The following is a 25,172-nucleotide window of genomic DNA, read 5'->3' on the forward strand; positions in this document are numbered from 1 at the left end:
AGGTCTCTGCTGTGGCAGAGGGAGGAGGCCGGGCCCCCAGGGCCCCACACAGCCCCCCAAGGCCAGAGATCGCGCAGGGGAGGCCGCAGCCTGGGCTCTGGGTAGGGGAGAGCCAGGAGCTTCAAGCCCAGGAGCCACGCGCCTGTGTTGGGGCCCCAGGGGCCCCGAGGGAGATGAGCTCAGGGCCCCAGAGTTCTGAGCCCCGGGCCGGGAGTGTGGACGTTTGACCTACAGACTGTGGGTGCTGAGTTCTGTTATGAAGTTACAGGAAGTGGCGGTTGAGGGGTGAGGTCCCCAGTGAAGTGAGCATCAGACCCAAAGCCACTCCCAGTCATCGGTGCGTCACAGCCTGGACTTTGTTTCTGCGAGGCATGGCTGCCGGCACCGCCGGGCCCCTTCCCGGCCCCAGCCTTTCGTCCCCAAACCCATCTCCCGTGCTATGCAGAGGCAGCAGGGTTTGGAGGTGAGGGCCCTGGGGTTCTGGGAAGGGGAAGCCAATCTGGGAGATTGGAAGAGCCGCCGGATGAGAGCCCTGGGCAAGGGCGGCTGATCCTATCACACTCTACCCTTTGCTTGTGCCTGGGAGCCAATGGGGCCGGGGAGGTAGCGCTGATCTGATACAGCTGGACCCACCCTCAGGGCTGGTCCTGCACCTGAGACAGGGAGCTGAAGTGGGAGAGGACCAGACGGAGGAGCTGGAGAGAGCGAGTGAGCACGCGTCTGCACCTCCTGCCCCGGCCCAGCCCAGCATGTGGAGCTCCCTGTCCGTGCTGCCTGTCTTCCTGGCCCTGTGGGGTACCCTCGGCATCTGGATCGTGTGAGTGTCCCAGGCTAGACCACTGCTTGTGCTTGGGTCGGGGGAGCAGGCTGTGGTTAGGAGGAGGGAAAGGTGTTGGGAATTCCTGCTCACCACGCGTCTGTCTGGCCTGTGCCCCCCACCCCACCCCGGCCCCCAGGTTTGCGATCGCTGTGAACAACCACACCGTGGACCTCGCCCAGGGCTTCCCCTACATCAGGTAGCTCGCGGCGCGGCTGCTGTCTCGGGCGGGCGGAGGGCCCGGCTGGCTGGGAGGCTGCCCCTGACTCTCTGGTCTTTCCCAGCCTCTGCGGATCCTTCCCGCCTCAGAGCTGCATCTTCAGCCAGTTCCTCAACATGGGCGCCGCCATGGGTAAAGCTCCTCTCCCAGCCCAGCCCAGCCCAGCCCCAGCGCTCGGCTTCCCGCCTCGGCGGGCGCCGGGGCTGGGCCTGGGTCTCCAGCGCACTGCTCTCTCCCCCAGCCGCCTGCATCTGCGTCCTGCGTCACCACCAGCTCCGGGACTGGGGAGCGCGGACGTGGCTCAACCGCCTCATCCTGTGGACCGGCCTCCTCTGTGCCCTGGGCACCTCCATGGTCGCCAACTTCCAGGTGAGCGGCGGTCGGCGCCCTGCAGCCCCCGGGCCCGGCGCGGAGGCGTCGGCGCGGCCTGCTGGGAAGCGCGGTCTCCCGCCCTCGTGGTGGGGCGCGAGGCGCGAGGCGCGGGGCGCGGGGCGCGGGTGCGGGTGCGGGTGCGGGCGCGAGGCGCGGGGCGCGGGGCGCGGGGTTGGCTGTGTGGCGGCTCCTGGGCCGCCTGGTTGGACGCCGGGGTGACGGAGATGCAGCCATTCGCGGGGGGCGCAGAGCGGTTCCGTGAGCCGAGGTCCCGCCAGGGGACCCGAGAGGCCGCCCCTCCGTTCCCGCGTCCCCACCTTGTGCTAACGGTGCCCCCTCCCCTGCCCGCAGAGGTCTCAATATAGAGCCATTTAGGGATTCAGGCCATGGATAGCCAGCGTCATTGATCCCTGAATTTTAGTTACTGTTATTTTTTAAGAGCAGAAAATTGACAGACATCTGTAAACAACAGAAGCCACTGTGATACCGGAGACTCGTTCTCCCCTACACGGGCAGGGGTTCAGGAATGCGCCGAGCCCTTCCCGGGAGCCCAGCATGGCCAGGGGGCCTGATGCCTGGCGCTCAGCATCCCAAGGCCCCAGCCACGCGGGGTAAGGGCGTGACCCCCGCCCCTGCAGGGCATGACACTCGCCCATCCAGGGGGTGACACTCGCCCATCTAGGGCGTGACACTCTCCCATCCAGGGTGTGACCCCCAACCATCCAGGGCGTGACACTCGCCCATCCAGGGCATGACCCCCGCCCATCCAGGGCGTGACCCCCAACCATCCAGGATGTGACCCTCAACCATCCAGGGCATGACACTCGCCCATCCAGGGCGTGACACTCGCCCATCCAGGGCGTGACACTTGCCCATCCAGGGCGTGACCCCCGCCCATCTAGGGCGTGACACTCGCCCATCCAGGGCGTGACCCCCGCCCATCCAGGCGTGACACTTCTCAGGCCCTCTCCTGTAGCTCCTCACTCAACTCTCCTCCGTTCTCCTCCCAGGAAAAGAACCAGCGGCCCACCCATCTGGTGGGGGCCTTCCTGGCCTTCATCGGGGGCAACCTCTACTTCTGGCTGCAGCTGTACCTGTCCTGCTCCACGAAGGGCCTGCCCCGGCCTGGGGCCCCCTGGCTGCAGCCGCTGCGCCTGGGCCTCTGCAGCCTCTGCACCTCGCTCATCGTGGCCAGTATCCTTGGCAGGTGGGTCCCTCAGCCCTGCTAGGGGCCCAGTATCCTTGGCAGGTGGGTCCCTCAGCCCCGGCTAGGGGCCAGTATCCTTGGCAGGTGGGTCCCTCAGCCCTGCTAGGGGCCAGTATCCTTGGCAGGTGGGTCCCTCAGCCCCGGCTAGGGGCCAGTATCCTTGGCAGGTGGGTCCCTCAGCCCCGGCTAGGGGCCCAGTATCCTTGGCAGGTGGGTCCCTCAGCCCCGGCTAGGGGGCCAGTGTCCTTGGCAGGTGGGTCCCTCGGCCCCGGCTAGGGGGGGCCCTGTGCACCCCAGCTCATCTCCACACAGGCCTCTTGCCATCCCAGGCAGGAGTCTCCTTGGCGCCTTAAGTTCCCAGGTGTCTGAGGGCGCCCCCTGGGGTTGTGCGGAGAGAAGTGAACAGGACAATGCGGCGTGCCATGGCGTGTAGCACGTGAGCGGTGAATATGGCCGGGTGGTCTGTGAATATGGCCGGGTGGTCTGTGAGTATCAGCAGTCAGTTTGGGGTATCACCCAAGGCCAGGTGTCCGATGCTGTGGGGACGGCTTCAGGCAGGGCGAGACTTGACAAGAGGCCCATGGTGCCCTTGGTTCTGTTCCTACTCGGAAGCTCGAAATGGTCCCCAGGGGAGGATTTAACCCCAACTTCCCTGGCAAGCCACCAAAGCCCGCGGTTAAAACATTCACCAGCAGCATTGGGTGGAGATGTGGCTGCGTCAGGATGAATGGTTGTGACAGGTGCTCAGAGGCAGGAGGGGCTGCGGCCTGCGCCTGTCTCATTTGTGGGGAGGCCAAGAGGGCGCCAGCATTCAGAGGAGCGTGCCTGCCTGCCATAGTGGGCCAGTTTGCTTGGAATTCCTCCCCCAACATGGAGTCGCCTCTCTGATGGCCCACAGACTGGGAGACGCAGAGTAGGGGGAAGGGCCGGCCCCTGGGCCAGGGCCTCCAGCACCTCTGGCCTGTGGCACCTGGCCGTGTCCCTAGGGGCCTGCAAAGATGCCTGGCCTTGCTGGGAGGTCAGCAGGATGGGGGGCACCGAGGGTACCCCCTCCAGGGAGCAAGTGAGGCTGGGCACTGCGGAGGGGCCGACAGCTCAGACGCCCGCATGCAGGCGACAGGGAGCCGGAGGGAGGGCGGCACCCCATCCTGGCACCCAAGGAGCGGGTGAAGGATGTCTGAGAGGACCTGGGAGGGCCCGGATGCAGCCCAAGAGGGGCAGGGAGGAGGCAGAGGCGCAGAGGAGGGGCGGAGGGAGACGTCTCAGGGCTGCGGGCAACAGGCCGGCCGGCGGAGGGACTGCCGACAGGACAGACTTAGGGGAAAGGTTCCGTCTGTGAGTGTGAGGGGGGCGCCCCACGCTGTGTGGGTGTGGAGGCATGGGGGGTCACCCCAGGGCACTGTGTTGGTGGGAGGCGGTGCTGGCTGGGCGTCCCCTGCGGGCAGGCAGGGGAACCCAGCGCCTTCTCAGTGAGCAGCAGGCAAGGCAACAAGGCCATTCTGGGATGTCAGGGAGTGGTCCCCTAACGGAGGGGCCAGCGGTCCCCGCAGCCTCCCCCCGGAGCCCCCCACCCCTTCCTGGCTGTGACCCTTGACCCTGCGTGCAGTGATCGTCCTCTACACCTGGCCGCTGCGCTCGGCCTCTGCCGCCTGCGAGTGGGCGGCCGCCATGCTGCTGTTCCTGCTTTTCGGCCTCTTCGCCGTGGACTTCTCGGGCCTGGAGCGCTGCCGCCTGTGCCTCCAGCCGGGGCCCAGCCTCGGGCCCCCGCCGCCCTCCCCCGCCTCCTTGCAGGCCCACGCGCTGCCACAGGCGCTCTGACGACGGAGGCTGCGGCCCTGAGATGAACCCTGGGGCTCTCCGGGCCGGCTGGAGGGGGCGCACCGCTGACCATTGCACTCTGGGGCCCGGTACCCTGTGTGTGGGGCGGCCTGGGACAACTGGCCAGAGCCGGCACCGTGGTGTCGCCGGCCCCGCCATCTGGCCCTGCCCCTGTGGTCAGAGGCGCCCGGCGAGCACGAGGCCAAGGCCAGCTGTCCCTGGTGGAGCTATTTATTATTGTGGCGGAATCAGAGACACGGACGCAGGCAGGATCACGCGAAACCAGAATTCCTTCCAGGAGAGCAAATCCGTACAGAAGGTCGTGGGGGAGGGGCGGGGAGGACAGGGACAGAGGGCCCTGTCCGGATCTGCTAAGCCACCCCAACCAGCTCCCGTCCCTCCCCCACCCCACCCCACCCCGTAGAGAGATCAATAAATAAAATAATAAATTAATCAATAAATAAAATAGAAACGACTCCCCCGCCCCTGTTCCCCCAGAACCTCCCCCCACTGGGCACGGCCCCTGGAGCCCCATCCCTGCAGGGCAAGGCCGGTGTGTGTCCCCCCTCCCGTCATACTCCTTGGGCCTTATTTACAGATTCACAGTTGGGGGGCAGGGAAGGGGGAGGAGGGGCCCCCTCCCTCCCCGGCCCCCTGGGGTCAGGGCAGAGGGGTCCCGTTGGTGGCCAGGAGCTTCTTGTCCTTAGGTGGGCCTCGGCGGGGAGAGCTGCTCAGCTCGGGGTCTGGGCGGCCGGGCGGGGGCTGCAGGCTTCGGGGTGGGGTGCCGGCAGGCCGGGTCTGAGCCCCGTTCTTCTCGTCTGCAGGGAGAGGGAGGTATCCTCGCCCTGGCCGGGAGTCAGTAGCCCCGGGATGGCGGCCGTCCCCTTCTCCTTATCCCAGCTCCTTATCGCTGGCTCCCGGAGTCCCACAAGTCCGGGGACACACCCTGGCTCCCGGAGTCCCACAGTCCCGGGGACACACCCTGGCTCCTTATCATGGGCTCCAGAGTCCATCCAGGCACAGGCTAGGTGTCCCCAGCTGGGGGGCAGAGGGGCCTCGCTGCCATAGCAACGTCTGTTTTCAGCACACTCTGAGGCCGGCCCCCAGGCCTCTGCAGACTGAACTGGGGGACGCAAGATCACCTCCATCGTTAGCTCCCTTGCTGTTAACTCTGACTTTCAAATAAGTAAATAAATCTTAAAATAAATAAAGACTGGTGCGTAATGGTGCGGCCCGTTGGGGGGCCCTGGTTGCTAAGGTCAGCTTTCCTTGGTAACAGGGTCCAGTGGGCCTAATTTGCTGTCTGGTTGCCCCTAGCAACCAGAACAGAACGCGGGTTTCTCCCACCTGGGCACTGTGGATAACCCCGTCGGGGCGCCCTGAGCACTGCACAGCAGCCCTCGCCCCTCGCCCTCCCCAGCCTGGGCGGGCCAGGTGGCCCCAGGGCCCTGACCCTGGAGGCGCTGAGGTCTGCAGCCGGGGTAGGGTCAGAGGGGGCGTGGCCTTGCTGGCACCAATGGGGGAGGAGCCCTGGGGCACAGCAGCCTGGAGCCAGGAAAGACCAGACACAGCATAGCCCTGGGGACACCTGACGTCAGGCCAGTGGGAGCTGTGGCCTGCTGGTCATAGAGCTGCATTGTTCCGGCCACCAGAAACCAACACGGGGCGGTACCGTGGCTCACTAGGCTAATCCTCCGCCTGTGGCGCCAGCACCCCGGGTTCTAGTCCTGGTCGGGGCGCCGGATTCTGTCCTGGTTGCCCCTCTTCCAGGCCAGCTCTCTGCTGTGGCCTGGGAAGGCAGTGGAGGATGGCCCAAGTGCTTGGGCCCCGCACCCCATGGGAGACCAGGAGAAGCACCTGGCTCCTGCCATCGGATCAGCGCAGCGCTGGCCATGACAGCCATTTGGGGGGTGAACCAACAGAAGGAATACCTTTCTCTCTGTCTCTCTCTCTCACTGTCCACTCTGCCTGTCAAAAAAAACTCTGCCAGTTAAAAAAACCAACACGGCCAAGACTGGCCCTGTCAGGGGTCACCGCGCCCAAGCACAGGACCTGACTCCGGGGCTCCGTTCTCCGGCTGCTGGTCAGAGGGGACCGGCCCTGGGAGGCTGTGGCGCCCTCCGCCCCTCCCCTCGCTGTTGCCGGTTGCTGGGGCAGCACCTGCTGTTTTCAGTGTCCCTGTTTCCGGCCCGGAAATCACGGGGCCGCGCCGCGAGGGGGCAGCCCTCCTGGATGTCACTGGTGCCCTTTCAGAGGCCCCAGGGAGCTCCCTCACCTCTGCCACCACGGGAGGGTGAGAGGGCGCCATCCACCAACGGGAAAGTAGGGCCGGGCCAGGCACGGGTGGCGGCCCCTCCCTCGCATCCAGGGCTCCAGGCCCAACCCTGCCTGTCAGTCATCTCCAACCACCTGGCCCGTGGTATTTTCTTCTCACAGCCGAACAGGCCAAGACGCTTTAGCCACAAACCCCAGCTGGAGCTCGGCCTCTCCCCGGCCCCCGGTTGCTAGGGAATTCCACTCCTTGGCAACTAGGGCTTAGCCCCCCCAACCGAGCTTCCCACTGCCCTGGTTGCTAAGGACCACTGGGCCCGGGTGACCCGGCCAGTGCACAGGACTCCTGCAGATGGCGCCACCTGCTGATCCCCACCGCAGACGGAAGGCGGCACGCAGAACCCCGGGGGTGGCTGGGGTCCTGAGCCCTCGGGCCTAGACGCCCCCTTCCCCCCCAGCACGGGCTCCCGTCCTGGCGAAGCTGCTCACAGCTCTGCAGGTCGAGGCCTCAGCAAGACAGCCGCCCCTCCCCGACGCCCACCTGCCAGGGCCTGCACGGAGGGCTGGTCGTGCGTGCTGAGCAGCTGAGCCTGGATGGTCTCCACCACGCGTTTGAAGCGGCGGCTGGGGCCTGCGGGACAGAGGGGTGGGACACGCACAGGGCTGGGGCAGGGACGGACCCCCAGCCGCAGATCCAGCCCCTCCTCCCGGCCGCCACTTCCCACCCGGTCCTGCAAGTGGGTCTGTGCAGCTTCGTAAGGAACAATGTCGACCCCGGGCAACTGATCTCTGAAGCCTATTTCAGGGCGCGTTCCCGTGCACGGGCCCACTCCCTGAACGTGCACAGCGGCCGGGGACCAAGGCTGGAGCCGGAACTCAATGGAGGTCTGGCACGCGGGTGCTGGGGCCCAGCTTCGTGAGCCATGCCTGCTGCCCCCAGGGTGCGCATCTGCAGGGAGTGGGAGTGGGAGGGGACCCGGGCTCAGTGGGCCACGTGGAGGTGAGACCGGTGCCCCGAAGCCGCGCCTCAACCCTTCACAAATGCCTACCCCTGGGTTCTATTTAAATAGGTGCTGGCGCTTGTTAGTGTCTCATCCAGGCCCTGGAGATCCAGAAATGTAGGAAACGTAAATGAGAGAGGGGAAAAAACCCTTAAAATTCAGAAATGTCTGCTTATTAGCAGAAGCGGGGGATGAAAGCCACCACTTGTTCTGGGGATGGACCCCGGGCATGACGCGAAGGCTGGGGACAAGGAGAGGACAAGGCTGGGGACAAGTCATTCAAGCTCACTGTCAGACTCGGGACTGCGCCGAAACGGAGGCGAGGCATTTCTGCGGTCTCATCTCTTGTGGCAACTTTTTTTTTTAAGCCATTTTTTGCTTTCCAATTTGAGAGACAGAGCGACAGGCAGATCTTCCCTCTGCCGGTCCACTCCCCCAAATGCCCACACACGGCCACGACTGGGCTGGGTTGATGCCAAGAGCAGGGAACTCAACCCAGGTCTCTGATGTGGGTGGCAGGAGCCCAGGCACTGGAGCCATCAGCACCGTCCAGGTCTCTGCCGGCAGGAGGCTGGACAGGGGGCTGAAGCCAGGCCCAGACTGGCACTCTGGAGTTAAAGTTCCGGAGGCTAAAGCTGAACTCCAGGAGGAAGTGCTGAGATTGATTGGTGATGTCTACCCCGGGGGCAGGACTGGTGTCTCGAGCAGCATGCCACGACTCTGCCCTTCTGATTTACAAGCTTAAAGTAGTGGCAAGAGGGCCGGCACTGTGGCACAGCGGGTTAACACCTTGGCCTTAAGCACTGGCATCCCATATGGGCGCCGGCTCAAGACCCGGCTGCTCCTCTTCTGATCCAGCTCTCTGCTATGGCCTGGGAAAGCAGTAGCAGATGGCCCAAGTGCTGGGGCCCCTGCACCCACGTGGGAGACCCAGAAGAAGCTCCTGGCTCCTGGCTTCGGATTGGTGCAGCTCCGGCCGTTGCAGCCATCTGAGGAGTGAACCAGCAGATGGAAGACCTCTCCCTCTCTCTGTCCCTCCTCTCTCTGTGTAACTCTGACTTTCAAATACAATAAAAATAAATAAATCTTAAAAAAAAAAAAAAGTAGTGGCAAGAGGTCTGCTCTCTTGCGCGATCAGGAGTGCGGTTATGTCTCCAGGACTCGATTCCGGCTCCGTAACCTGGGCGCTCACTGACACGGCTGAGGCTGCTTGGCAGTTTCCGTGGAAACAGGCGTTCATCACTTACCGCCTAAACACCCATTAAATGTTGCCGGAACGGCCAAGGGACGGGTGTGGGGGTCTGCGGGAGGTGGGCACTCATGGAGTCAACAGCCAAGCCCTCACTGCTCCCCTGCCCTGGGCCACGCTCCTCGCTCAGGGTCGGAGACGGGGACTCACCAGAGATGAGAGTGAAAGTGACCGAGTAGATGCCGCCGCCGCCGCCGTCCCGTCGGGGGGAGGGCTCCGGGCCCTCGGAGGAGCTGATGTCCACCTGGAAGCGGACGGGCTTCTGGAAGACGGAGGGGCCGCCGCTGGCCTTGTACTCGGCCCTGAAGCTGGTCTGGGACAGCACACTGTGACTCAGGCTGGGGATCTGCGGAAGGTTGGGACACGGGGCAGGCTGAGCCCAAGCAGGCCAGACCATCCTGCAGCCGGCTCTGCCCCAGGAACTACAAGTCCCAGCAGCCACGTCGCGGGAAGAGTGACAGAAAAGGCCTTGGGGGGCCCCACTGCCTGCTGGGACTTGTAGTATTCTCGATGCTGGTATCTCAGGGAGGACAAGCCCTCTTGCCCCCCAGCTCTGGCTGGAAAGCTGCAGTCCCACCAGCCCGGGGAAGCCAGGCCGTGTTGAGGCTGTGAGCCCCGGGGCCGCCGGGCGGCGGCGGCCAGGGACGCAGGCCCTCACCGACAGGAAGGCGTGGACGATGTCCGCTTTGATGCTGCTGAGAGGTTTGTCCTTCAGCACGAGGAAGATCTGCTCTTCTTTGTCCAGGGAGATGAAGTTCCCGAACCAGGACCGCTTGGCCAGCCTGGCGGGAGGAGAGGGTCAGCGGGGCTCTGGGGTCAGCCTCCCCGGCCCTGGCCGCCCCTCGCGCCACACTCACTCCGGAGAGGACTCTGGCGTCAAGCTGGACATCTCCTCCGCGGTAGGGACTGGATGGGGCGGGGGAAACGTGGTCAACGCCTGCCCCGCCTCCGGAGCCAGCCCTCACCTCCTCCTGGCTCCCAGACCCCCGAGCCTGTTCACCTGAACCCCACCTGGCTCGGAGCCTGTTCACCTGAACCCCACCTGGCTCTGTGCTTGTTCATTTCCGGGTGGCCGAACCCCCCCCCCCCGCCGCCTCCTGTTTCTCCTAGGGAGGGCCAACTGGTTAGGCCACGCCCCTTGAGGCGGGGCTCGTGAAGCCATGGACCAATGGGAAGGTGATGCAGCCCACAGCAGGGCACGCCCGGAAGCGGCCCCTCCTCTCTCCCCAGCATGGATTTCTGCTCTGACACTTCTTTCCACACCCTCCTCTCCAGGAACGCGAGGCCCCAGCGCGGTCGTCCCCAGAAGCCCCTGCGTCCTGCAGAGACCCCGTACCCTGCATCTTGCGCCGATGGAAACGCGGGGAGCCCAGGAAGCTGTTCCGGATGGAGTTGAGACGACTCCTCCAGGCGGCTCCCCCGACGCCGCCGCCTGGGCTGGGGGGCGGTGTTGTCCCGGGGGTCCCGGTTGGACTGGCTCGGGGCGTGTGCAGAGGCGAGTGCAAGGGGGTGCCCCCCGAGGAGCGCGGGGAGCCTGGAGGGCCGGGCAGGGGTGTGGAGCGGGCGCTTGGGGGCGGGGGCTGCTCCCCGGCGCCCCCACCCCTGGGGCCCCGAGAAGGCAGCGTCTGCGTTTTGGAAGTCGGAGAGCCCCCGCCTCGGGCCTCGTCTCCAGCCCCGGGTTCCGGCGAGAAGGAAAAGACAGGACTCTGTGGAGAGGCGCGGACAGGTGAGGACTACAATGCCCAGGAGACTCTGGGAGCCCCACTCGCCCGCATTCGCAGAGTCTGGCCCCGAGGCATGCTGGAACTTGTAGTACAAGTAGGCCCCACGGCCAGCCCCACGGCTAACAGGCCTGGGCCTCTTCCCGGGATGCTCAGCGCCCAGCAGAGGGACCGGTACACAGCAGGTGCTCAATTAAATGAATGCAGGACTCGGGCAATGGCTGAGGGGGCCACCTGGGGGTGTGGTTCCTCGGGCTCACTTCTGGGGCAGCGATAGGGCACCCCGTACCCCTCCAGCTCGCAGGGTCCCGCCCTTACCCTTGGGCTGCTCAGAGGGCTGGAGGACAGGCCGGTGGACGCCCCACTGACGCTGCGGGACCTGCTCGCAGGACGGATGGAGAGACAAGGCGTCAGGGGTGCGGGTCCGAGCCGCAGCCCCCTCGCCCCCGCAGGCCGTGCAGGCGGAGGCGGGGCGGGGCCGGAACCCCAACTGTGGCCCGCCCGGGCCGGGCTCCCACCTCTGGCTGTGCTGAGCCATCTCCAGGGCCCGGCGCGTGGGCACCGGGGAGCCGCCACCGCCCGCGTCCGTGACGCTCAGGACCTCCATGGACTTGCGTTCTGGCCGCCGCTTCCCGTGCCGGCTGAGCATGGGGGAGTCCACGCGCTTCCGGGGCGGGTCTGAGGACGACAGTGTCCACGCTGGGCCCCCCGGACGCCGCTGTGCGACCGCACACAGGCGGGGAGACGGGGCCCGAGCGTGCAGGGGTCGCCCTGGCCGCCGGCGCTCGTGGCCTCTCCTCCCTCGGGAGCCCCAGGGGTCGACCCCCAGCCTCGCCTGCGCACCAATATCGTTCCGGGGAGGCAGATCCTGGTCCTCGCAGCTGGGATACCGCTCCTTCCGGTCCAAAAGCAGGTAATAGATCATCTTCTCTTGGTTTTCCCTAAGTGCGGGTTTGGGGAGGCAGGAGGGGGCTGCCGTCAGCACCCGCAGGACACGAGCCCGGCCCCGCGGCTGCGGCTGGCTGCCCGGCTGTCGGCGTGGCCGGGCACCCAGCCCCTTCCACTCGGTAACACCCATGCCACCCGGGCGCCCTGCTTGGCGGTGCTACCAAGGTGCGTCTGTCAGCCTCTCTCAGCGCGGGCGGAAGCCACGCCCCCTCGGGCTGCGCCGGCGCGCCCCCTGCCGGCTGCCGGGGGAGCTGCGGGGCCCGCTCCCGGGGCCGCGGGGATGGGGGGGCGGGGGGCTTACTCCTCGCTGCGCAGCTCGCGGTGCAGCCGCTCGCGGTCCCGGAAGCAGCCCAGCGACGCCATGCTCTCCAGCACGTCCGGGTCCAGCTCCCCGTTGGACGGCAGACTCCGCATGGCCACCCGGCGGCCGGGGGCTGGCTCCAGGCACGGGTCCGGCTCGTGTTTCCCGCCCCTGCGGACGGGGAGAAGGACTTCGGAACCGGGCCTCCTCCTCCCTCAGACCAGGGGTCCCGCCCGGCCCTGACTCCTCCCTCAGACCCAGGGGTCCCGGCCCCACCTCCTCCCTCAGACCCAGGGGTCCAGGTCCCAGCCCCTCCTCCCTCAGACCCAGGGGTCCAGGCCCAGCCCTCCTCCCTCAGACCAGGGGCCCCGGCCCCAGCCTTCTTCAGACCCAGGGGTCCAGGTCCAGGCCCCTGTCTCCTCGCTCAGACCCAGCATTCTCGGCCCCGGCCTCCTCCCTCAGACCCGGGGTCCCAGCCCCAGCCTTCTTCAGACCCGGGGTCCCGGTCCTGGTCTCCTCCCTCAGACCCAGCGGTCCGGGCCCCGGCCTCCTCCCTCAGACCAGGGCCCCGGCCGCGGTCTCCTCCCTCAGACCAGTGGTCCCAGCCCCAGCCTTCTTCAGACCCGGGGTCCCGGCCCCGGCCTCCTCCCTCAGACCAGGGCCCCGGCCGCGGTCTCCTCCCTCAGACCAGCGGTCCCAGCCCCAGCCTTCTTCAGACCCGGGGTCCCGGCCCCGTCCTCCTCCCTCAGACCAGGGCCCCTCGTCATTCAGAGCCCCGGCCTCCTCCCTCAGACCAGGGCCCCGGCCATCAGAGCCCCGGCGTCCCGCCCAGCCTCCTCTCCTGCCCCTCCTCCCCAGGGTGCAGTCCCCATACTCACAGGTACCAGGGATGTTTCTGAATTTGCTCCAGCTGTGAGGGGCGGGTTGTAGAGAGGCACAAGTGAGGCCGAACGCAGTATGCACCAGTGGACGCGCGATTCAAGTCCAGGGGGCTGCTGCTGGGGTCCCTAAAGTCCCCCCACAGCCACCCCAGGGGCAGGCTGTCGGGTCATGGCTCCCCCTAGCGGCGGCCAAGCGCGTGGCCCCGCTCATGCGCAGTCCAACAACTTGGCACCGGGCGCCCCGGCTTCCCGCATGCGCACTGGCTCCCTGCTCCCTTCGCGCGCGCCGCGGAGTCGGCGTGCGCATGCGCCCTCCCGGCTCGGGGCCGCGCCGCGCGGGTGGACGGCAGGGGCGGTGGCGCCTGCCCGGCCCCCGACTCACGCTGAGCCTCTTCTCGGGCTCCACCTCGATCATGCCGCGCAGCAGGCTCTGGCAGTCGGGCGGGATGAAGTGCGGCATGTGGAACACGCCGCGCTTCACCTTCTCCAGCAGCTGCCGCAGGTTGTCGTCGTCGAAGGGCAGCGCCCCCTGCAGGCGGGAGAAACCAGGACGCCTCAGGCGGCGCCGGCGCCGGAGAGGGAGTGCGAGCCCGAGCTGAAGCCTGGACCCGAACCCGCACCCGAGCCGGAGCGGGAGCCCGAGCCTGAGCCTGGCCCTGACGGTGCGCCCTGCCCCCGGAGCGGGAGATGGAGCGGGAGCCCGAGCTGAAGCCTGGACCCGAACCCGCACCGGAGCGGGAGCCCGAGCCTGAGCCTGGCCCTGACGGTGCGCCCTGCCCCCGGAGCGGGAGCCCGAGCTGAAGCCTGGACCCGAACCCGCACCGGAGCGGGAGATGGAGCGGGAGCCCGAACTGAGCCCGAGCCGGAACCCAAGCCCAGAGCCCGAACCCGAGCCTGGCCCTGACGGTGCGCCCTGCCCCCGGAGCGGGAGATGGAGCGGGAGCCCAAGCCGGAGCCCGAACCCGAACCCAAGCCCAGAGCCCGAGCCCAAGCCGGAGCCCGAACCTGGCCCTGACGGTGCGCCCTGCCCCCGCAGCGGGAGATGGAGCGGGAGCCCGAACCTGAACCCAAGCCCAGAGCCTGAGCCTGGCCCTGACAGTGCGCCCTGCCCCCGGAGCGGGAGATGGAGCGGGAGCCCAAGCCGGAGCCCGAACCCAAACCCAAGCCCAGAGCCCGAGCCCAAGCCGGAGCCCGAACCTGGCCCTGACGGTGCGCCCTGCCCCCGCAGCGGGAGATGGAGCAGGAGCGGGAGCCGGAGCCCGGAGCCCGAACCCGCACCGGAGTGGGAGATGGAGCGGGAGCCCGAACCCGAACCTGAGCCCAAAGCCGGAGCCCGAACCCGAGCCCAGAGCCGGAGCCCGAACCTGAACCCAAGCCCAGAGCCCGAGCCTGGCCCTGACGGTGCGCGCTGCCCCCAGAGCGGGAGCCTGAACCCGAACCCGAACCGGAGCGGGAGCCCGAACCTGAACCCAAGCCCAGAGCCTGGCCCTGACGGTGCGCACTGCCCCCGGAGCGGGAGGCGGGAAACTGAGGCACCGAGCGGCTGGGCAGGGCCCGGCAGGGCTGTGGTGGCAGCCTGGAGGCTGCTCCTAAGGAAAAGGAGAGGTTTGCCCTCCGTGCATCGGTCATTCATTCATTCAACATGAGGAGCGCGCCGCGTGTGGGCCTCTGCCCTGCCCGCCGGCTCCGAGGATGCAGACGGGCAGCGAGCACTGTCGCCGGACCCTGGAGGGAAGCTGGAAGAGGCCTCTGGCGGGGCAGGGCCCTGCCCACCCCGGGCTGTGGCCTCCCGTGGCAGCAGAGGCCGCCTGCCCCTACAGGAAGGAACCTGTGGTGATAAACCGCCGCCGCCAGGAACAGCGGGCGGGGCGCCAGCACCCAGCGCGGGCCTTGGGCTGCCTCCTGCTCTGCCGCCGCGGCGGGGCGAGCGCCGGCAGGTGGCGCGGCCGCTGCTCTGAGGGCGGCCCTGGTAGTACCGACGCCAGGATCGCGTGGGACTCCTGAAATCGGAAAAGACCCCCTAAAATCTACACTAAATTGTGGCCCCTTAAAGTTCCCTAGAAATGCTAACCGGGGTGCCACATGCGCCACCGGAATTTGGGGTGCCTTACGATTTCGCCACAGGCTTGTTACCACGCTAGCTGCTGTGACCCATGCGACAGCTGACTGCGCCCTCTGCACCCCAGGTTCTGACCAAGCCACGCGAGCGGGCAGGGAGCAGGCCACGTCCCTGCCCCCGTGCGGCCCCGGCCAGCAGGCCAGCAGGGGGCTGGATGAGTGTCAGTCACGCCCTGGAGGGAGAGGCACACACATCAGACAGGCAGGGGGCGGGCTCATGAAGAGCAGCCAAGGCCTGGAGCCCGGCTTTAGCTAGGAAGTCAGAGAGGGCCTCCCGGAGGAGGTGGCCGTGTGACCCTCTGAGGGCCTCTCCGGGTATCCGAGGCCTGCGGACGCGGACCTCGGCGGCAGGAAGCCTGGGTGTGACTGCGGATGCCTGAGGCGCTCGCCCCAGCCTCGATTTCCCCTTCTCTGCAAATGGACAGAATGAGCCCCCCAGGGAGGGCGACAGGGTACGAGGACAGCGCAGGGTTTCTGTCAACCCTTTGTGTGACACCTGTGACACAGCTTCCTGCCGCCGCACTCACGGCCCACGGCGCTGGAAGCCGCCCAGGACCCGCGCCTCCGCACCGCGGGTTACCGCCACGCTTGGGCGGGATCGACAACAGAAAGGACCAGCACGCACAAGAACCGAGGCGCTGGACTGCACAGCGCGCTTGCGGGACCAGAGCTTCCGTGGGCGGGCGGAGGCGGCCGCGCTCAACCCCGGCGGAGGGCAGGCGACCCGGCTCTGCCCGGCCGCGGCCACGGCGGGCGGGGAGAGCGCCTGGAGAAGGCACTGTGGGCTACAGATGAGAGCCCTGATTTGCAAATACAGAAACCGCGGATGCCGAGGACTGGCTGTGAGATAATAGCTACTCCTGTCACGCGGGCTCCCGGAGCTGCTGAGCACCGCGACTTGAGCCTTGGAACCGCAGGTCCTGTGGGCCCCCAGCGCGCACAGGACGGTATGGAGGCCTGCAGGCTGAAGGGAGTCGCATGCTGAGGGTGGGGCGTCAGGGACGTGGATTCAGCTGGGCGGGCGCCAGGACTGGGCTTTAACCCCCTGCTGAATGGGGGCAGAGGCCCGGAGGGCTCTTGGCTACCCCCCCCCCCAGACCCGTGTTGCTCTCCTGTGGGGTTCTGGGCCCCCGGAAGGGAGTGCTGGGTGCCCCTGGTGGCTATCACACAGCCCAGGGGCTGAGACACCTGCCCCTGACCAGCCGTGTGCCCATGGCCAGTCCCCCCCAACACCCAGGCTGGCTGAGCGAGTGATATAAAATGATGTGCTGCGAACAGCCACCACTTCTCTGCTCGTCACCCCATGTGTTCATGGGGGCTCACGACGTGCCACGCCTGGGGTGACAGAGGCGAGCCAACCAAATGAAGCAGAAGAAAAGCCCGGACACGGTCTCCGATCGCATGGAGCTCACCACAGAGAAGGGAAGGCAGCTGCCACTCAGGAGCCATGCACGGTGACAACCCTCCGGGCTGCCAGGGAGAGGAGGGGGCCTGACCTCGTCGGGGGGGGGGAGAAGGAGGCCAGGGGAGGCTTTCTGGAGACGTGACCTTTGAACTGAGAGCTGAAGGAAGTCCTCCAGCTGTTCACTAGGTGAGCAATGGAGCTAGTTGAGGTGGAAGAATGTTTTAGCCCGAAGAGGCAGTGCAAAGGCCCTGTGGCAGGAGCTGGGCTGACCGCCCCTAGCCTGCTTGTAGAGCTACTGCAGTATTGCCAGTTTGTCCCCAGGACCAGGTGGCGTGCACCCTACACCTTCCCAGGGACAGTCCCGCAGTTTTACGACTGAAAGAGCAGGTGCCCCAGGATCTTTGTTGGCTGATGCAAGACCTCCAACATGGGTTAAATATTGAGGGGTGGTGCGGGGGTGGGCGGGGCTGGACATGGCACTCTGCGCTCCCACCACGAGGGATTGTTCTAGAAGCAGGAGCAGACCAGCAAGGGTGTCTCACCACGAGCAGGGCGAAGAGGATGACCCCACAGCTCCACATGTCTGCCCGGCGCCCGTCGTACTTCTCGCCCTGGCCGGGAGAGGGGGTGGTCAGCCGCAACCTCCTCCCGCTGCCGCCTCCACTGCTCGCTCCCTCCACCTGCCCATCGCTCACCTTGATCACCTCTGGGCACGCATAATGGGGCGACCTGAGACACAGAGACAGGCGCGTGAGCCCCCGCGGGCTCGCCCCCACCCTGCCCCGCTCGGGCGGCCACCGCACTCACCCGCAGCTCGTCTCCAGGAGGCTGTCCCCCACCTGCAGGGACGCCATGCCGAAGTCGGCAATGCGGATGTTGTTCTTCTCATCCAGGAGCAGGTTCTCGGGCTTCAGGTCTCTGTGGCTGAGACAGGTGGGGCAGGGCGGGGCGGTCACACCTGCCTCCTGGGAGGCCCCCCACCGCTCCCGGCTCGGCTCACAGTGCGGGGCATTTCTGGGGACATCAGTGACTGCCGGTCAACAGCAGGGCTCACGGTGAGAGGAGAGTGTGAGGAAGCCCGGCGCCCTCACCCTGGCTCCCCCAGGATCACTCAGGGCAGGGCCCCCGCTTCTTCCTCCAAGCCTGGGTTATGTCCTACAAGATCCCAGACACTGGCCATTGCGTAGCTCAGACGTTGGAGCATTGCATGTGCAAACGTGGATAAGGGAGGTAGCCGGTTCTTACAATCTCAGAATATTTCCACGCAGAATAATACAAAAGTGTTTCCACCCCAGGCCGGCTACTGGTTCCTGCCCCGCGACCCTGTCCTCCCTGGGCTCCTCAAGGTTTAAGGGTTAATGCCTGGTGGGGGGGTGGACTCCACAACTCTCCCCGCTAGGCTTGGCCGCGGTAACTGGGTCATAGCTGTTGTGAACTGTGTTGAATATCGCCCCCTAGCGGTCAGACCTCCCAACGACGGGGCTGCGACAGTCCGTCAACAGCAGCTTCTTCCCGCTGCCGGACTCCACCCCAAGTCCCAGCCCCTCCCCCCTGCATCCCCTCCCCATCTCCAAAATGCGTCCCCGAGGGAGGGGGCAAAGGAGGCTGCAAGCTGGAGGATGATCCGTTTGGCGCCTCCACAGGCAGAGATGCTGCCTACTGATTTACTGGCTTTTCCTCCCCCGAGAGAGTGGCAGGGGCCCAAGCACTTGGGCCATCAAGTGCTGCTTTCCGGGGCACCTTAACAGGGAGCTGGACCGGAAGCGGGGCGCTGGGACTCGGACCAGCGCTCTGATGCAGGAGGGTTAACCGGTTTCACCACGACGCCAACGCCAGCCCCAAATACTGCCTATTTAATGTCTTGAAGACAGTCCAAGGGAGAAAATATAAGTGATTCACGGGAATGCTCGTCCACAAAGAACAGGCCTCAGTTCTTCCCCAACACCACAGAGAAAAGCGAACTTGAAGTGCATCCACGGCTATGTGCAAGAACGATTCCCACTTCTAGAAGAAAAGACCGGACACCTCGGGCCTTGAGTTGGGCCAAGATTTCTTTCTCTTTCCTTTTTTTTTTTTTCTTTCAAGATTCAGTTGTTTATTTTAAAGTCAGAGAGGAAGAGACAAGCAAGAGAGAGAAAGCGTCCATCCACTGGTTCATTCCCCGTGGTTCTCTGAAGCCAGGAGCGTCTCCCAGGACTCCCACTGGGTGCAGGCCGTCTTCCGCTGCTTTCCCAGGTGCATTAGCAGGGAGCGGCATCGGAAATGGAGGAACTTGGACATGAACTAGTGCCCATATAGTGTGCTGGTGTCATGGGTGGTGGCTTAACCTGTTATGCTACAGCACCGGCCCTGGCAAAGATTTCTTAAATAAGATACAAAAATCATGAACTATGCAAGAAAAAAAAAATCAAGTGGACCTCATCGACATCATATGCTTTTTCATTTTTATAAGACATTGTTACAAAACATGTATATGTGAGACTGGCGTCCTCGTGGCACACCACCACCTGTGCTGCTGCATCTCACGTAGGGGCAGGTCCAGCCCGGCTAGTTTGCTTTGGAGCCAGCTCCCTGCTTATGCACCTGGGAAAGCAGTGGATGGGGCCCACTTGGTTCCTGACACCCACCTGGGAGACCAGGATGGCGTTCCAGGGTCCTGGCTTCAGCCTGGCCCAGCCCTGACCACTGCTACCGTGTGGGGAGAGAACAGTGGGTGGAAGATCTCTCTCTCTCTGTACCTCTGCCTTTCAAATAAATAAAATAAGTCTTTAAAAGTTTCGGGGACCAGCACTGTGCCATAGTGGGTAAAGCTGCCAGCTACGATGCCGGCGTCCCATATGGGCGCCGGTTCAAGTCCCACTTCCAATCCAGCTCTCTGCTATGGCCTGGCAAAGCAGTAGAAGATGACCCAAGTCCTTGGGCCCCTGCACCCATGTGGGAGACCTGAAGAAGCTCCTGGCTCCTGGCTTCAGATTGGCACAGTTCTGGCCGTTGCCGCCAACTGGGGAGTGAACCAGCAGATGGAAGACCTCTCTGTCTGTCTCTCTCTTGACTCTCCTTCTCTCTCTGTGTAACTCTGCCTTTAAAATAAATCTTTTTTTTTTTTTTTTTTTTTGACAGGCAGAGTGGACAGTGAGAGAGAGAGACAGAGAGAAAGGTCTTCCTTTGCCGTTGGTTCACCCTCCAATGGCCGCCGCGGCTGGTGCACTGCGGCCAGCGCACCGCGCTGATCCGAAGGCAGCAGCCAGGTGCTTCTCCTGGTCTCCCATGGGGTGCAGGGCCCAAGCACCTGGGCCATCCTCCACTGCACTCCCGGGCCACAGCAGAGAGCTGGCCTGGAAGAGGGGCAACCAGGACAGAATCCAGCGCCCCGACTGGGACTAGAACCCGGTGTGCCGGCGCCACAAGGCGGAGGATTAGCCTAGTGAGCTGCGGCGCTGGCCAATAAATAAATCTTAAAAATATAAAATATATAAATGGCCAATAAGCACCTGGAAAGATGCTCAACATAACAAATCATTGGGGGAGGGGCTGGCGCTGTGGATAGAGCCGCTGCCTGCAGTGCTGGCATCCCATATGGGCACTGGTTTGAGTCCTGGCTGCTCCACTTCCGATCCAGCTCTCTGCTGTGGCCTGGGAGAGTAGTAGATGATAGTCCAAGTGCATGAGCCCCTGCACATGTGTGGGAGACCTGGAAGAAGCTCCTGGCTCCTGGCTTGAGACTGGCAGAGCTCTGGCCATTGCGGCCATCTGGGGAGTGAACCAGCAGATGGAAGACCTCTCTCTCCCTCTCTCTCTCTCTCTCTCTCTGCCTTTCAAATAAACCTTCAAAAAATCATCAGGGAACTCAAAACCATGAGCTAGCACTTCACACCTGCTAGAATGGCTATCATCCAAAAGAAAATAACAGTTGATGAGGACCGGCAGTGATGGGAACCTTCATATATGGCTGTCAGGAATGCAAAATGCTGAAGCCGCTTTGAAAAACAGCCAAAGACAGAGTGACCCTCTGACTTAGTAATTCCAGTCACACATGTATACCTGAGAGAACCGGAAGCACAGGTACTCAAAAAACTCACCCGTGAGTGTCCCTGTGTACGTGTCCAAACTAGTCATAATAGCCTAGAAGGTGACGCAACCAAAGTGGATGTACAGATAAACAACACGGGGTCTGGCGCAAGTGGAATATTAGCTGGCCGTGAAAAATAACGGAGCACTGACGCATGGGACCGCATGGATGAGCCTTGAAGATATTTTGTTGAGGGAAAGCAAGCAGGCCCGCAGGCCCCCACACAGGACCAGTGGTATGAAATTCCAGAAGTGGTGAAGCAGGGACAAAAAGCAGATTAGTGCTTGCCAGGGGACTGTGGGCAGGGGAGAATGAGGAGTGACCGCTTCATGGGCACACGATGACGACAATGCCATAAAATTACAGTGGGGACGCACAACACCGGCCTATCTGAAAAACCACTGAATTGTATGCTTCCAAAGGGTGGGAGGCTGGCCTGTGAGCTGTAGCTCAACATGTCTTCAACGAGGATGAAAGCTTCGTTTTGGGGCTGACCACACCGGCGTCAACTCAGCCTTCCACGCCTGCCCGTGGGCGGCCCCCGCTCACCTCCCCGTCGGCTGTGCTCTCACCAGATGGAGTAGCTGTGGCAGAAGTCCAGAGCTGACACGATCTGTCGGAAGAACTTCCGGGCCTCCTTGGGTGTCAGTCTCCCCTTCTTCACCAGGTAGTCGAAGAGCTCACCTCCAGAGACGTGCTCCAGGACCAGGTACCTGGGGACAGAGCGGCAGAGGGCTGGAAGGCACCAAAGGGGCTGCTGGGAGACTCCACTTCCCATCAGTCTCCAGGAGGAAGAGACTCCAGTTCCCATGAGTCCTTGGGAGGACGAGACCAGCCCCCCACACCCCAGTCCTCAAGGGTCCCTGAGAGACAGGGACCCCAATTCCCATGAGTTCCTGGGAGAGACTCCCAGTCGAATTCAGAGGCAGTAGCACTCTAACTTTAAAAAAGAAACTCCTCTGGAGGTCAGAGACCGCAAGTCTCATAGGAGCCTGAGAAATGAAGACCCTCCTATTTTCATAACCCCTGGAAAGCCAAGCCTCTAATTTCCATAAACCTCTTGGATGCAGAACCTCAAATTCCCACATATTCTCGAATAATAACAATCACAGTGAGCATCAATCCAAGTCAGCTTCTGGGAGGTAAGACTACAACTCCCATCATCCCGTGAGAGGTTAAAAACTTCCAACTCCCATGAGCCCCTGGGACAGACTCCCAATTCCCATCAGCCATCTGGATCCTAAAGACTCCAAGTCCCATCAGACTCTCGGAGGTTAAAACTCTAATTCCCATCAACTCATGGGGACACAAAGGCTCCATTTCTATGAGATCTTGGATGGCTGAGACTACATGTGAGGCACAGACTCCCACGTGCCCTCTGGACACTGACAGTGGAGTAGGAGCGCTAACTGTTCCTGTCCTAACACCGGCCCCTCCCTGCGGCCACACCTGACAAAGCCCGAGAACTACAATTCCCATGAGCACCCGGGGCCTGGGCCGCTTCTGCAGGGGGAAGCCTGGGCCAGCATCTGATGAATGTTGGAGCCAGTTCATCTTGGGGACTGAGTGGACGGGGCAGGAGGGCTGTCCCCTTTCCCAGCCCAGCTGTCCTTTGGGTCACCAGAGTTGGACAAAGCCTCATTCTCTGAGCTTGGACAGCTGGATCCCCCCCTCCTGGCTCTGAGACACTGATTCAGAATGGCGAGGCGGTCCATTGTAGGGGTGTCCAGCTATGGCACCCAGATGAGGGTACAGGAGGACCCCTCGGGCTTCCCCGGGCATCCAGGTGGTCTGGGGTAGAGTGTCTTGTAGTGCTGTAGTCTCAGGGGCTGGGGCTGCGTTGCTAAGGGGGCCCTGGCCCCAGGCCAGCGTGGGAACAAGGAGGGGGTACCTGTGTGTACCAGGGGCATCCTGGGCACCAGGAAAGCGACTGAGCCCTGGAGAGCCCAGAGGTCCCCCGGCCCTTGCTCCTGGAAGGCTCTCACCCTAGTGCCCGGGGGAGGGAGGGAGGCTGGGGGAGGGCTGGGTGTCTATAAATACCTACAAATATTTCTTGTTCTCGTAGACGTCGTGCAGCTTGAGAACGTGCGGGTGCTCGATGAGTTTCAGAATGGCGATCTCCCGCTCCACCTGAGGGGCGGGGCACACAGGGGTGCGGCTCAGCACGGCCCCTCCCGCCGCTGCCCTCGCCCCCGGCCCCCAGGACTCCCGCCCCGCCACCCCAGCACCTTCATCAGCACCGACTCTGACAGCTTCTCCCGGTTCACGATCTTGATGGCGACCTTCTGACCAGTGATGCAGTGGACCCCAAGTTTGACCAGCCCTGGGGGCGCAGGTTGGGGATGAAGGGTGTTCTCCCAGAGTCCGCCGTCGCCCCCCAGCTTCCCCCGCGTTCCCCTCCCTGCCCTCCCTGGCCACTCACCTGTGCTTCTCCCAGCACTCCTAGTTCAACCCATCGCTCCCCTGAGCCCTGAAGTCCCCGCATCTCCTCCCCACCGCCCCACAACAGGCATCTGCCCTCCCCAAGCCACGCTCCACTTCCTGCCAAGCACAGAAGCCTCCTCCCCTTTTCTGATGCTTCACTGGCAGCCCTAGCATGTGCTGGCCCCAGAGCCTGCTCCTCTCCTTAGGACCTGAGACCCCCGCCCACCCAAGCCACGGACCCAGCCCCTCCTCCCCCGGGCGTGGGGTCCAGGCCTCTGACCCGCTTCTGCCCCGTAACCCAGGAGTTCAGGTCAGCAGCATCGTCCCTCTCTTACCACCAGGATGTGGGCCTCTGACCTTCGCGCCTCCCTGTCTCAGGCCCAGGACCCACAGCCAGGGACACCCGGGGTCAGCTGCCCCCTCACCTCCACCCAGCACCCCCTGGCAGGAAGTAAGTCACAGCCCCCCCCCCCAGCCTGTGTTAGCAAGGGTCCAGGATGACCCCTCCGGGGGCCACTCCTCGAAGAAGGGCCACCCACGGTGGTACCCCACGCTGGCCGGCATGCCAGGGAAGGTGGACCATGACCTGGTGGCCCTGTCACCCGCACTCGCTGTCTCCCAGGCCAAGGAGGCCAGGCGCCTCAGAGTGGACGCACCTCCACCCCAGCCTGCGGCGGTACTGCAGTACCACCTCGGCTCTGCAGCCCGGCCTCCCTCCCCGCCCTGGCCCTGGAGCCCTCCAGCCCCTGCCCCATGGGGCTGGGCACTTGGGTCACCAACCCCCCCCCCCAGCCAGATGCAGGGGTCCAGACTCAAGCCCCCTCCTCCCCCAGACCCCGGAGTCCAGACCCCGGCCTCCTCCTCCCTCGGACCCAGGGGTCCAGGCCCCAGCCCCTCCTCCCTCGGACCCAGGGGTCCAGGCCCCAGCCCCTCCTCCCTCAGACCTAGGGGTCCAGATCCCCAGCCCCTCCTCCCTCAGACCCAGGGGTCCCGGCCCCCAGCCCCTCTTCCCTCAGGTCCTGGAGTCCAGGCCCCCAGCCCCCTCTCCTCTAGGGCCCCAGAGTCTGCACCGTACCCCCTCCTGGAGACCCAGGAATCTGGACGCCAACTCCTCCACGAGGGGCCCTCTGGCCCCCCAGGCATGCCCCTCCCCCAGGCTCACCTGTCTGTCCTTTGCCCAGCGTCTTCTCCAGCCGATAGGGGCCCACATATTGGGCGTGCTGGGGTGGGTGTGGGTGTGGGTGGGGGAGGTGGTAGGCAGGGGAGCCCCCGCCCCCCTCCTTGGCCCCGGACGACATGGTGCCCTTGGTCCCGGCCCGACCGGTCCCCCGGCCGCCCCCCCTGCGGCCGGTCGCCCCGTCCCTCCGGTGGGGGCCGGCGACCGCTCCGTTCCGGCCCCCCCGGCTGCCCCCCACCTCTCCGGGGGTCCCCAGGGGGCTGGGCTGGGCCCCCCCAGTCGGCGGGCCGCGGCGCTGGGGGAGGGGGGGCTGGCCCGGGGCGGGGGGGTCAGGCCCCGGGAGTCAGCATGGCCGGGGGGGCTGCGCGGCCCCCCCTCCCCAGCCCGAGCCTGGCCGGGCCCCCCTTCCTGCGCCTCCCCCCTCCGGGGGGGGGTCTGAGGTGCGGGCCGGCGGATGCTGCAGGCCGAGGTCCCCCCCGCCCCCCCACGCGCCCTCTCTCCTCCGCCTCCTCCTCCTCTCCGCCTCCCCCCGCCACCTCGTCCTTTCTCTCCGGCAGGCTGACATCACCATCCGGGGACTCCGGGCCCTTCCCCAAAGTTAACCCTTTCGGAGGGGGGAGGGGGAGCGGGCGGGGGGAAGGGGCGGGCCTGGGAGCTGGAGGGATGCAGGGGAGGTGGGAAGATGCCGGCAGGGCTGGAGGGATGCTGGCGGAGGATGGAGGGCAGGGTGCGGAGAGACACCGCCGGCGGGGACGCTGCCGCCGGAGCAGCCGGCGGGAGAGGGGCTGAGCCCAGAGACCCCGAGAGACCGAAGCGGAGGCGGGGACCCCAGCGCCAGAAAGCCAGAGTCAGGGAGATGGGGACCGCGTGGTGGAGCAGCAGGCGGAGGGACAGACACGGCAGGCGCTCCAGGGCACCAGGGGTGCAGCCGGGCGGGGGTCGGAGGCAGAGAAGGGAGGGGGCCTGGGGAGTTGCTGACCCAGACTCATCACTGGTTCTGCAGCCCCCAGCCCTCCAGCCCGGGCCCAGCTCCTACAGAGCTTCCTGAACTCCCCAAGGTGTTTTTTTTTTTCCCTGACCTGTTTGTTTTCTGTACTTGGTTGGGTTTCCTTAGACCTCCCCGGGGACCCCAGCACAGTCTGTAGACCCCCACTGTGCATTGCCTGATTGCCT

At 64.9% G+C, this 25,172-nt stretch overlaps 2 protein-coding genes across 3 annotated transcripts; one reads left to right on the forward strand and one right to left on the reverse strand.

The window, feature by feature from the left end:
* Window positions 1–323: 323 nt before the first annotated feature.
* Window positions 324–4,876, forward strand: TMEM150B (transmembrane protein 150B). Of its 2 annotated transcripts, XM_089319648.1 has the most exons (7): window positions 324–463; window positions 640–817; window positions 957–1,016; window positions 1,102–1,169; window positions 1,279–1,406; window positions 2,420–2,603; window positions 4,223–4,876. In XM_089319648.1, exons 2-7 carry the CDS (start codon window positions 750–752, stop codon window positions 4,432–4,434), a joined length of 720 nt encoding a protein of 239 aa, XP_089175774.1. In that variant the 5' UTR covers window positions 324–463; window positions 640–749; the 3' UTR covers window positions 4,435–4,876. The 2 variants fall into 2 exon arrangements, with proteins under 2 accessions (XP_089175774.1, XP_089175773.1); XM_089319647.1 differs by lacking the exons at window positions 324–463; window positions 1,102–1,169 and having other exon boundaries at window positions 737–817; window positions 4,223–4,571.
* An 86-nt stretch (window positions 4,877–4,962) lies between these two features.
* BRSK1 (BR serine/threonine kinase 1) lies at window positions 4,963–24,528 on the reverse strand. Its single transcript, XM_070063637.2, has 19 exons — window positions 23,985–24,528; window positions 22,627–22,721; window positions 22,443–22,528; window positions 20,971–21,111; window positions 17,137–17,253; window positions 17,025–17,058; window positions 16,872–16,940; window positions 13,189–13,335; window positions 12,804–12,835; window positions 11,926–12,096; window positions 11,520–11,617; window positions 11,195–11,354; window positions 10,995–11,055; window positions 10,292–10,661; window positions 9,813–9,861; window positions 9,614–9,737; window positions 9,106–9,301; window positions 7,247–7,336; window positions 4,963–5,252 (listed from the first exon to the last, which is right to left on the reverse strand). The coding sequence occupies exons 1-19, from the start codon at window positions 24,118–24,120 to the stop codon at window positions 5,095–5,097; spliced, it is 2,334 nt and encodes a 777-aa protein (XP_069919738.1). The 5' UTR covers window positions 24,121–24,528; the 3' UTR covers window positions 4,963–5,094.
* Window positions 24,529–25,172: the final 644 nt, after the last annotated feature.

Source organism: Oryctolagus cuniculus, chromosome 18 (genome assembly GCF_051225735.1).
Source record: "Oryctolagus cuniculus isolate XC-2025 breed Fujian yellow rabbit chromosome 18, ASM5122573v1, whole genome shotgun sequence".
Taxonomy (NCBI): Eukaryota; Metazoa; Chordata; class Mammalia; order Lagomorpha; family Leporidae; genus Oryctolagus; species Oryctolagus cuniculus.

Bases quoted from the DNA above. Each gene is read 5' to 3' on its own strand.
- TMEM150B (XM_089319648.1), top strand. From the start codon at position 750: ATGTGGAGCTCCCTGTCCGTGCTGCCTGTCTTCCTGGCCCTGTGGGGT. The intron at 1,017-1,101 runs GTAGCTCGCGGC...GGTCTTTCCCAG, and splicing joins CAGGGCTTCCCCTACATCAG to CCTCTGCGGATCCTTCCCGC. The intron at 1,407-2,419 runs GTGAGCGGCGGT...TTCTCCTCCCAG, and splicing joins CCATGGTCGCCAACTTCCAG to GAAAAGAACCAGCGGCCCAC.
- BRSK1 (XM_070063637.2), bottom strand. From the start codon at position 24,120: ATGTCGTCCGGGGCCAAGGAGGGGGGCGGGGGCTCCCCTGCCTACCAC. The intron at 22,722-23,984 runs GTGAGCCTGGGG...CTGCGCCCCCAG, and splicing joins GCTGGGCAAAGGACAGACAG to GGCTGGTCAAACTTGGGGTC. The intron at 11,618-11,925 runs GTAAGCCCCCCG...ACCCGCACTTAG, and splicing joins CGCGAGCTGCGCAGCGAGGA to GGAAAACCAAGAGAAGATGA.